The sequence below is a fragment of the Lepidochelys kempii genome, chromosome 1, assembly GCF_965140285.1.
Source record: "Lepidochelys kempii isolate rLepKem1 chromosome 1, rLepKem1.hap1, whole genome shotgun sequence".
Lineage (NCBI taxonomy): Eukaryota > Metazoa > Chordata > Testudines > Cheloniidae > Lepidochelys > Lepidochelys kempii.
The window spans coordinates 148,358,812-148,371,228 of NC_136380.1; the positions used below are offsets into that span (position 1 = coordinate 148,358,812).

At 39.2% G+C, this 12,417-nt stretch overlaps 1 protein-coding gene across 12 annotated transcripts in view; it reads right to left on the reverse strand.

Moving 5' to 3' along the window:
* DMD (dystrophin) overlaps positions 1-12,417 on the reverse strand; it is a 1,937,833-nt gene that overhangs the window by 9,111 nt on the left and 1,916,305 nt on the right. For all 12 annotated transcript variants that reach the window (XM_073357918.2, XM_073357898.2, XM_073357881.2 and 9 more), the window contains 3 exons: positions 11,938-12,181; positions 11,466-11,589; positions 6,830-6,922 (listed from right to left, as the gene is read on the reverse strand). In XM_073357918.2, the coding sequence (XP_073214019.2) occupies positions 6,830-6,922; positions 11,466-11,589; positions 11,938-12,181 (461 nt within the window). The remainder of the gene's footprint in view (positions 1-6,829; positions 6,923-11,465; positions 11,590-11,937; positions 12,182-12,417) is intronic.

The window sequence follows — 12,417 nt, forward strand, 5'->3', positions numbered from 1 at the left end:
TAACATCAAGACATTGGTGTGCATTTTGGGAAGCTTATAAAGAGGCTGGGTGGCAAGAAAGGGAAGGAAATGTGAATTTTTTCAAATGGAGATGAAGGAAAAAGAGTTTAAGAACTGATCAAGAATCAAGCAGGTTTGTTATAGACTTTAGAATGTAATGAAATATCAGAGAAATTAGGTGTGACTTTAACTTGCATGACTGCCCTTTACTCAGGAGATCAAAGATCTTGTTCACAGGCCTTGGTACATATTTTTGCAGGGACAAACTTCCCTTAAATGATACTCAAGCTCTCCATCAATATGTGGCACCCTGTCCTTCTCAACCACACAACTTCTGTCAATAAAATATGTACATGAAGAACTATGCAACTCTTTATATTATCACTGCTATGTTGTTGTTGTACTAAATTCCAGAGGCATCAGTCACAACCAGGGCCCCAGTCGTGCCACGTAAAATCATACATGAAGGTATGGGCCCCCAAACCACTTACAATCTAAAACTTGCAAAGACTTAAGGTATGTCTATACTACCCGCCAGATCAGCGGGCAGCGATCGATCCAGTAGGGGTCGATTTATCGTGTCCTAGACGTGATAAATCGACCCCCGAGCTCTCTCCAGTCGACTCTGGTACTCCACCAGGGCGAGAGGTGCAGGTGGAGTCGACGGGGGAGCATCAGCAGTCGACTCACCGTAGTGAAGACACCACGGTGAGTAGATCTAAGTACGTCAATTTCAGCTACGTTATTCACGTAGCTGAAGTTGCGTAACCTAGATCGATTCCCCCCCAGTGTAGACCAGGCCTAATGTATGTGTTTAACTTTATGGACTGTGTTTAGTCCCACTGAAGTCAATAGGACTACTCGAGGGTGTAAAATTAAGCACATAAATGGGGTCTTTGCAGGACTGAAGCCTAAAATATTAATTGTGTCACCTAAAGAATAAAAGGGAAAAAGTCAAAAAGTAAAATAAAACAACAGCACCCTTAATGACATAAGCTTGGATTCTTCTGGACATTTTCTGAGAAACAGTAAAACTCAGATCACTCCCAAATAGCATGCCAAATTCTAGTCTGTCTTCTCAGCAGTCATTCTAAGAACTAACGGGTACACACTTTGTTTTCAAAAATAAAGGGAGAAAGAATTTTGTTAAGAATTATGTTAAGCTGAGTTTGTAACTAATAGTCTTATAATGCAGATTTACATTTTTATGTGCAACAAGGCAAGTTATTGGCTTACCATAGTTTAAGACATTTTCCCCATCCCACCTCCAAAATAAAATAAAGTAAAATTCTTGCCTTGAAAAATGTTTTCAAACAGTATTAATATCCAGAGAACACCTTTTTGCACTTCAGGTGAAATTCATTAATATATTCTCAAGCAATTTCATCATGGCCTGATTATGTATACAAAAGGTGGAAAGCAACCTCAGGTCCCACGGAAGAAACAGTGGGAGAGGCTCGGCCAGCACTGCACTGTGCCACCATCAGGGACTCGAGTATTGGAAAGACCTCAGAAATCTAGCTCCCTGGGGCTAACTGAACCACAGGTGTCATGGGGAAGGTTCAGCACCTGGCATCTTTCTGGATGCTGGCTGGAGTGGGCAGAAGCACCCCTTTCCTGATCTGAGTTAGCTGTGAGATTCATTGTTTATGGTGGCTGAGGGAGTTCTTCCACTGATTCTGTAAAACGTGGAAAGGAGAGTTTGAACAATGATGCAAGTGCTTTGCGGACCAAATACAAACAATTATAGGATACATTTTCAGTGCTGGAAGTAGGGATTTAGCTGCACAACTTATCAGTATTCAAGCACAGCTAATGCACTGCTGAAAGTGTGTGTGTGTGTGTGTGTGTGTGCGCATAAAAGTGGGATAAAAAAATAAAAGCAGACTTGCAAATGATAAATCCATTTTTGATTTATTGCCCTGAGCTCACCATAATTCTTCTAAGTAAGCCATTCTAGGCTTTTTTATTAAATGGTATCTTGACAAATTAATAATGCTGAATTTTGACCCCAAAAAATCATTGTAATTTACAACTGGGTTTATGTTCTTCTAAGTACTTATATGACTCTTTTCACCTTACCATCTAAGCCCCTGACTGTGCACCATTGAAGTCCACAGAAACTCTGCCACTGAGTTCAGTGAGCTCAGGAGAATGTTCTTCTATGGTTCATTCATAAGTAGTATTTGCAAACCTTAGCTACAAAAAATACATTGTGGCTCACAATGAGATTTTGTTTTAAGTAGATGCAGTTCTACTGACTTCAGTGGAGTTTCATCTGCTAAACAGAGGACTGAACTTGGCCCTTATTTTTTAAAATTGCATATTGCTGTTGCTTCTTTGTAAAGCCAAGATCTCTATCTAGTGTAAATAAACTCCTTGAAGACTGTAATTTGTGCACAAGTATAGTGTGAAAAACATTTTCCTCTGTGGCCCATTATCTAGCACAACTAAATAAACCACTGAGGTGGTATTTAATAGTACATTTCCTCTAAATGTCAGACCTCTGGCTTTGACATCTGTTTTGAGTTAGCATAGCAGCTGTCTGAGGCAGCTGCAGCAGCTGTGAATTTGCTGTGAGCAGCACAGCAATGGGAACATGGTTGGGAAACCTCAGATTAAAAGGAAAGGAAAATTCCTTAAGGACAGCAATTATCAGGTACTCAGCAGAAATTCCCCCTGCAGATATTAAACTGTTTTTAGCACCAACCTTTGGCTCTTCAAGGAGCACAGAGTTCTTTCTGTACTGTTTAAAAGCTGCTGAAAGGTTAAATTAAGAAAGAAAAAGTTATAAAAAGCTATACAGGGACATCACCTATTTTTTCCAAGATCTACTTATTGAGACCTGAGCTATGAGACAGAAATATCCAAAACACAAGTCCTGATAATAATGGGAGACTTTAACTGCCCAGGCATCTGTTAGAAATGTAATGTAGCAAAACAAAATTTCCAATAAATTCTCAGTGTACTAGGGACAATTTTTTGTTTCAGAAAGCGGAGGAAGTAACCAGAGGGACAGTTATTTTAGACTTCATTATGACCAACAGGGAAGAATTAGTAACGAATCTGAAGGTGGAACAAATTATTAAACAATCCATTTGTAAGCACCTGGAGAATAATAAGGTTATAAGGAATTGTCAGCATGGATTTGTCAAGAACAAATCACGCCAAACCAACCTAATATCCTTCTTGGACAAGGTTACTGGCTCAGTGGATACAGGGGAAACAGCAGATGTGAAATATCTTGGTTTTAGTAAGGCTTTTGACCACAGTCCCACATGACACTCTCATGAACACACTAGGGAAATGTGGTCTAGATGAAAACTTTATAATGTGGGTGTACAATTGGTTGAAAGACTGTACTGAAAGAATAGTTAACAATGGTTCACCGACTGAAAAGGCATATCATGTGGGGTTCTGCAAAGGTCAGTCCTGTGTCCATCACTATTCAATATTTTCATTAATAACTTGGATAATGGAATGGAGATATGCTTATAAAATCTGCAGATGACACCAAGCCGGGAGGGGTTACAAGCGCTTGGGACAACATGATTAGAATTCAAAATGACCGTGAAAAATTTGACAATTGATCGGAATTCAACAAGATGAAATTCAGTAAAGACAACTGCAAAGTGCTTCACTTAGGAAGGAAAAATCAAGTGCACAACTACAAAATGGGAAATGACTGGCTAGGTGATAATTCTGGTGAAAAGGATTTGGGGGTTATAGTGGATCACAAACTGAATACGAGTCAACAATGTGATGATACAGCTGCAAACAAGGCTAATATTCTGGGGTGAATTAACAGACATGTCATTGTCCCATTCTACTTGGCACTGGTGAGGCCTCAGCTGGAGTGGTCTGTCCAATTTTGGGTGCCACACTTTAAGAAAGATGTGGACAAACTGGAGAGAGTCCAGAGCAGAGCAACAAAAATAATGATAGGTTTAGAAAACCTGACCTGTAAGTAAGGCAAGATTTAAAACAAAAACGGGACATACATTAATCTTGAGAAAAGACGACTAAGGGGGGACCTGATAACAGTCTAGAAATATGTTATGGGCTTTTATAAAGTGAATGGTAATCAACTCTTCTCCATGTCCACTGAAGGAAGGATAAGACGTAATGGGCTTAATCTGCGGCAAGGGAGATTCAGATTAGATATTAAGAAAAACTCTCTAACTATAAGGGTAGTTAAGCTCTGGAACAGGCTTCCAAGGAAGGTTGCAGAATCGCCATCATTGAAGGTTTTTAAAAACAAGTTGGACAAATATCTGTCAGGGATGGTCTAGGTTTACTTGGTGCCACCACAGCACAGGGAGCTGGATTTGATGACTTCTCAGGGTCCCTTCCAACCATGGCACCCTTCCAGTTCTCCATTTCTATGATTGTATGCCTAGTTTTCTACATGTTGCAAGACTTCCTTTACAACAAAGGTGCTAAAATTTATTCAAAATAAATGCTACCAAGTTCTGATGCTCTTTTTAATACACCTGCTCACAATCATAGAAGTTAGAGATGGAAAAGTCATATTAAATCACCAGCCCAACTCCCTGCCAGGGGATTTGTCCCTGTTATACATTTTATCATTTAAATTTCTGTTTTTGAAGTCACAAATACAATCTTTCTGTTGGGAAGTTATTTCAGAGCCTCATAGGAGCTCATTCTTAGGACACTTTTCCTGATATTTAGACTAAATTTTCCATTTTTAAACTTCACCCATGATTTTAACGGATACCTCCATGCAACCCACTACATAAATTTGCCCCCTTCTTTGTGTTAAGAAAATTAATGTATTCCTAAACTGACAAGGTGAATGAGGTAATATCTTTTATTGGACCAACTTCTGTTGGTGACAGGGACACACACGCTTTTGAGTCACACAGCGCTCTTCCTCAGGTGTGAGAAAGGTACACCCGTGGGTTACAGCAAAATGCAAGGTGGAAGGGATTGTTTAGCATAAATAGTTGGAACATATTGTAAAGGACCATTCATTAATTGTTGACTTTTGAATTGTGACCACTGTATTCCAAACATGCCTGTATTTTCAAAATGAACTTTATTCGTCAATTGCCATCAACTCTGATCAGGAAGTTTGCGACAATGAACAAGGGCTGCAGTAGTAAAACTTGGGTCAGGCTCATAAATTAATTGGAAGGACACACAGATATTTTTGGAGTGCTGAGTACTCACAAATGCCAAGGAAATCAATCGGAGCTACAGATCCCCAGCATCTTTGAAAATACGGGCACTCTTTTTAGGTGCCTAAACGTGGATTTAGAAGCTAGTGTCTTTAACAGACTCTCTGTCTTTATGGTGGGTACATCATAGGTGCAATCTGGGGATGGATATAGTGCGCACATCTGTTCACCATGTTAAGGAGATCAACTCAGGTGAAAGTATTTTGCCGCAGATTTTCTTGGATAACGTTTTTTCTATATGATTTCCATTATCCATTTAATTCTCCAACCTCCCTTCGCTTTCTACTGTTTGTGGCAGCCTGATTGAGGGTTATTGGTTATGGTTTGCATGGCAGAGGTCATTGCTTGGGATGAACAGGCAGGCACATCACCCTTTGGAGAAGGCACTTGGTATGAAATTCATCTCCCTGTGCAAATGGTGTGCACAAAGCCTATGTACATCCACAAAATAAGGCAAAAGTGGGACTTCAGGTGGCATATAAGACTTATGGGGCTTCTCCACAGCAGGTGAATGTCAACCACTGTAGCTACTGTCCAACAATCATTCCATCTCCTATCCTGAATACAAGCAATTCCCTTGGCAGCAGAATGTTTTATTCTCGCTCTGAAAAGACCTTTTCTTAAATAAAAAGCTTTAAAAACCATAATTCAAATAATGTGTGTGCTTATCTTCAGCAAACAAAGGGAGCAAACTTTAATAAAAACAAGAAAATTGAAAGAGGTGCTGTTTCTACACAAACACACACACACACACACACAGTACAAACTAGCAGCCAGCTTATTTTGTCTCACTTTGAACTCGAACAGCGTGAGTTCGAAAGTTTTGACTCCAACTCTAATGTTATTGGGTTCGCAATCTTCTTCGAAAGAAGAAGAGAGAATAAAATACAATGAAACATAGGTCAAAAAAATACAGCAGAGAACAGACAGATTGAAAACCACAGAGGGACTGTGAAAAAAGGAACCAAGGGAAAGGAAAAAGAGGAAATTCTAAGAAAAACAGATATAGAGTGTATATTGTTAATAGGGCACTCACTAAGCTAGGTTAGAATTTTGTGGAGGTTATGTCATGTCCCTTATATACAACACAGCTTCTTTTTTGCTAGTCTTAAAAGAAAACCAACTGAATAATCTTGAGAAAAAAAATATAGAGACAGAAGTAGTTTCTCTCTCTCTCTCACACACACATACACCATCTATTTATACACATGTACTTGTACAGCAGAACTTCAGAGTTACGAACACCAGAGCTACAAACTGATCAGTCAACCACAAACCGCATTTGGAATCAGAAGTATGCAATCAGGCAGCAGCAGAGAAGAAGAGAAAGCAAATACAGGACAGTACTGTGTTAAACGTAAACTTCTAAAAAATAAAGGGAAAGCAGCATTTTTCTTCTGCATAGTAAGGTTTCAAAGCTGTATTAAGTCAATGTTCAGTTGTAAACTTTTGAAAGAACAACCATAATGTTTGGTTCAGAGTTACGAACATTTCGGAGTTACGTAAAACCTCCATTCCTGAGGCGTTCATAACTCTGAGGTTTTACTGTATATTATATTGTGTGGTCTTTAAGGAATGTATACCACCTCTTAACTGCTGATATAGTCTTCTGGGTTACTGAAGCTTACCTCTTGTACTTGGGAAGGAATTGTTAAGCTGTTCCATCACCTCCTCCAACCCTGTGCTTGTGTCCTGGGGAGGGCTGAGCAGGTCATCCTCGCCTTAAAAACAAATCCAAACCATGTCATTTATGTCACTGCAAAACCATCTGGTAAATGTATCATTGTGGTACTTTTCTTTCACGTACCTTATGGAGGCTGTACACTTGAAATAAATCCTCCTGGCTAATATCCAGTCTAAATTTTAAGGGTTAATTTTGTCACCAAATGTTATATGCTTTCCATTTTAATGAAGCTGTGTAAAATCAGGCAAATCTGCATCTTAATCTTTAATTCATTAAACAAATGCCAGGATTACCTGATCTGGGGAAAACCGGGGAAAATGTCTGCTAAGAGGAGGGAGTTCATATAAATTACGGTCCTTTTTTCAGTTTTCCTCATTCCATTACTGGTACCAATTTTTGCTGTTGTGAGCAGTGCTGTTTGAGCAGCTCTCTGATAGTGTTGGCTTCATGTTAGGAATGCTTTGCCTAGCAGAGTAAATCTGCATCAACATTAATATTTCTGACAGTTTAATTGCATCAGATTGGTGCTCCAGGAACACTCAACTGGACTGTGAAAGATTTTAAAAACAGTTCAAACAAAGCAAAATCCATATGTCCCTTTGAATGATTCCTATAATCTGATTATAAGGCAGAAGTTTACTGGGAAGTTCAGAACACTTCATCTTTACAGATATTTTTATGTTTTCAAATAACCAAATGTCATCTGCCCAATCGTACAGGAAAGGGTAATTTTGCTTAGTTTTTAATCTGAAGCTTAATAGCAATAAAGTGCTTAAAAAGCAGAGTTTCTAAAAGGAGAATACACCTGGAGGTTCTCTATGAGTGAGATTCTCTCTTATTTGACACAAAAGAGATTGTGTCACAAAAGAGATTAAGACACAAAAGCTGCTTTGCCATCTGTAATAACCCAAGCAGAGATGCATCAGCATTTTGAAAATTATTTGAGCCTTTGTCCCATTGCACAGTCCTCTATTATTAGTGTAGAATACACCTGGCATCTTACCTCACTGGACTTGAAAAAGCAATGCCACCTAAAGAATATTAATGCTACCAACCCTCCCCCCTATTTTTGATACTCCATGTCAGTGAAATCTCTACTACAAGGACACAACAAAATCCAAATCTTATATCACTGCTTCTGTCAGCCTTAGTATGCATCTCAGCTTTGGACCAGAAGGCTGTGGATTGAAGTCTTACGGCAGGAAGTATTTTCATACAAAATTTTGCCCCATTAGAGGTGTTGTCCTTTGAAAACTTAACAAAGCCAGAGTCACTTTTCCAGCCTCTGATGGATGTCAAGGTGGAAATTCAGAGCCAGATTTTGCCACGATTCAGGCTGAATACTTGAATCAGCCTGGATAAAGAAGGCAGAATCTGGCCCTAAAGATCCAAATATATATTTTCACAGAATAGGGAATAATCCTACTGTGTTCTGGCTAACATTAATCACCTGAGTAAGGACAAGCACTAATGTCCAAAGTGGTATTGTTAAGCACAGATACAAGTTTAGCTGTATATGCCCCAAAGGTCAATATATGTTTATTTACAACATATTCACTGCTCCTATCTTAATGCTAAGTCCTAAAATTTACTTTTAACTTGTGGTTAAATATAGTTTAAATTGTATTTAAATAAAATAGTGAAACCGGACATCATACAAGCAGCCTCCAACAACAACTAAAAGACTTCCTCTATATTGCTTTCATTAACAAAAACTACACTGCCCCAACCAGCCTTCCTCACCCCCTTCACTAGGTCCAATCCACTCCCAATTCCCATAAAAGGTATGGGGGAAGAGTTAGTTCTTACAATGTGTTCTGAAGGTCCCTAAGTCCGCGCTACGGTTCACTAAATTGGGAAGCGAGTCCCAAAGCCAAGTACCCCTCACCAAAACCTATTTTCTCGCCAGGTGTCTCTCATACTCAGGAGTAAACTGTTAGATCAAGTATCTTAGATGGCCCAAGTGCTGCAATACTGATTGGTGGAGTTTGAAAGGCAAAACCAACACCGTAAGACTTACCCAGGAATCAGCTGATAGCCAGTGCGGATCAAGGAGCACTGGCGTAATGTGCTTTGTTTGCAAAACTACTTAGTGAATAGGTTGCTGCATGACTTTTCCATATGTTTTAACAGTGTAGCTCCATGGAGAGCACATTGCAGTAAATTAACCTTGAGATTACAGTGACCTGGATAACCGTAGCAGAGTCTACTCCCCACAAGAGAAGGCTTCCTTACCAAAAGGAGATAGTAAGAAACTACTACTACCAAACTCAGTGTTCTTTAGAGAGCTTTGGAATACACTCTTTGCATGACAAAGATTTAAAACTATACTCGGCTATAGAGGATTCCCCCCTTCAGCACTCTGAAGTGGACAGACCTAATGCCTCCAATCTTTTGGGCTGAGAGAGCAACTTATGACAAACTGTAACAGTGAAAAGTGCTGCACATTAGCATAGCTAAAAAGATCCTATGTGATCTTTGTTCCACGGTACTGGAATGCTGCTTCCCTGTGATGTCTCATTATGATTACACTGAAATCAATTAAACATCTTACTGTCCTCCTACATTTTTGTCTCAGAAAACTAATTTAGGTCTAACAAATTATTTTAAATGGGTGTCATCTTTACAGGATGCACAATGAGAATCCATTTACTGTATGTTTGGCCTAACTAATGATACAACAAAGATCTATACATCTGTTAATAAGAAGGCTGGTAACTGCTGACTTTCTGGTTTTTACATATCTTTAAGTAATAGATTTTATGGAAAAAGGGAAAACACATAGGAAGAAGTAATTAAATGGCCATGAAATGATTAAGCTCATCACAATTCATTTCTTCAGACACTAATCTAAACCATATTAGTATGTCTGTAAAAATTTGTGTATATAGTGCAGGGTAACTAAAGTAAGAAGCAAACAAGCAATTTCAGTAATAACTTCTCTCCCTCTCCTCCACCTTTGCTCATTACTATACTCTCCTCTCACCCCTAGTTTTAACTTCAAGATCACTTCAGCACTACACAGTCTCTCAAAGATACATTACTCCACACTGGTTATTGTAGGAAGTCCCTACCTAGTCAATTTTGTTGCCCCACTCATGCATATGATGATGGTAGAATTACCACTCACAAGGTAGCAGAAGTCGTCCAATATGGGGGTAAATTTGCCACCTCCATTTAATTTAAGACTGACAACAAGTTCTCTAAACACACACACACACCTCTGCATCTGAATGAAATTATGTTTTACAGTGTGATACAGGAAAACATTAAATTCTTCCATTTTTTAAAAAAAGAAAAATCAGCTTACTGCACATTAGTTATCTGTACAACTCAGAATATTTCCAATAGGCTTAAAATTGTTTCTTTTGTGAAGCTATTGGTACTTTGAGGTCATCGAATTAAATCATCTTATTGAAGAATACATTGCTAAAGCTTATGCTCAAATAAATTTGTTAGTCTCTAAGGTGCCACAAGTACTCCTTTTCTTTTTGCTTTACTGAAAAGTAATTCCTGGTTACTGGGTGTGACCTGGAGAGACAGACCCCCGTAGAAACCTGTCAGGGTCTCCATGTCAAAGGCTGATGACTGCCTGGCAAGATAGGTATGCATATAAGCAGTTGATTCTTTTCAAGATATGTTTTCTCTGTAATACTTTTGTTCTGAATAAATAATACTTTGTTTTATGAAATCTGGCTGGTCATTGGTTAACCCTGTCACAACCCTTGGGAAAGAACAGGGTAGCAGGTGCTGAACTAAACTCAGCTATGCTCAGGTGATCACAGTGAACTACAGGAAACTGCAGCCTTAATCTCCATTTTGGAGGAAGTGGATTGCAGGATCCTGTCCGGAGGAAGGTGATGACTAGAGGCCTAAGTGGCGTGGCGTGTCCTCAAGGAGGCCATGAAGGGTCCGAGGTGCAGTTACCTCAGGAACCATGACATTGGGTAATAAATATCTATCAGATAGGAAACTACAGCAGAAACGTTACCAAAACAAAAATACCAACCATTATTCATTGAAGATTGTTGCTGAATAAACCTTTCTCCACAACCAATCTGTGATTTACCATCATAAATATATTTATAAAAGCTACGAGGTGGGTGTTCCTTGTTAGTGGCCTCTCACTCAAGTTCTATTTATCTGAGCAATGATGCATTAAAATAAGATCACATCAATTAACCATGTGAGATGGCTGATCATTTTTTAAAATCACTTAGTCATAAGTAAGACTGTGTCCGTGTAAATCAGATTTGATCAAATTTATTAGCTTAGAGGTTATCTGAACGGCTTGCTTTAGCTTTTTCTTGGTACCTGTTTTTCAAATACAAGCCCTGATGGAACTTTCTGTTTGATGTCAAAATATCTGTGACACTGCACCATGGTTAAATACAAAAGCCTACATCATGATATACAATGGAGAAATAGCCAACTAAAGTCAATGCCCACTGCAAATACCCACTGTTGTTTGTATTAACAACTGAATAAAATCTTTACTTTCCTTAGTTAATTTTTTGGTGTCCTACACTGTAAAATATAAATATAAATCTCTCATGACAGTTTGAACATTGTCATCTTACCCATGGTTTCTGAAGTCTGGCTGCCGACTACGCGGAGAAGCATTGGCTGACTGCTATCTGACCTCTGTAAGGAGGTAGAAGGAGAAGATAGTGTTGTACCATTCACCTTGGAATCTGCCTGGGGCTGAGACAGCAGAATAAAACAAGGTGGTTATTCACAGCTGAACACATTTGAGCAAATTTTTCTATTTCCATATTTTGTATCTATTCCACAATGGTTACACAGCAATTTTATTCAATACATTTCAATGGGCTATGGATCCAAATTCTAAATTAAAAAAGATACTGCATTGCGTTCACACACCAGTGAGCGTATCTTACCACTTGCAGTCTACAGTAAGATCAAGTTCCTCTCGCTGACTACACTTCACAGATATCACTTCTTGATGTGCTACAGTTATTGATAACATTTCAAACTCTGCTTTGGAAAAATCTTTCTTTAGCTTTCCAAAGGGAAAGCCCAAGGACTTACCTGTTCCAGCAGCTGCCTCAGCCTGTGCAGCTGTGACTCCAGCTGCTTGTTGTGATCTTCCAGAATCTGCATCCTGGCTTCCAGGCGGCCCTTGTGCTGTCGAAGCAGCTTGGCTTCTGCAATGAGCTCAGCATCACGAGGACTCTGAGGGGAGATGGGCATCATCTCAGGTGGGGATGGCAGTGGAGAGAGTCCTTTGTGATCATGCTGTTGCTTCAATCGGTCGTATTCAGCCTGCAGGTTTCTGTTAATGTCAAAAAAAGGAAAGCCTTGCCTTTACAAAGTAGACTAGTACAACATATTCCATACCCTGGCTATAGCAGTCAGAATGCACACCACACATATAATTATTAGGAATAGGCACAGTCTGGGATTTAAGCCCATCCAAACCACCTGCCTTCAAGTCTGCTGAAACTAACCTACAAAGTTTGAGTTTGGTTTGACAGAGGTAAGGTACCAACGTGTACAGGTTTTCACACG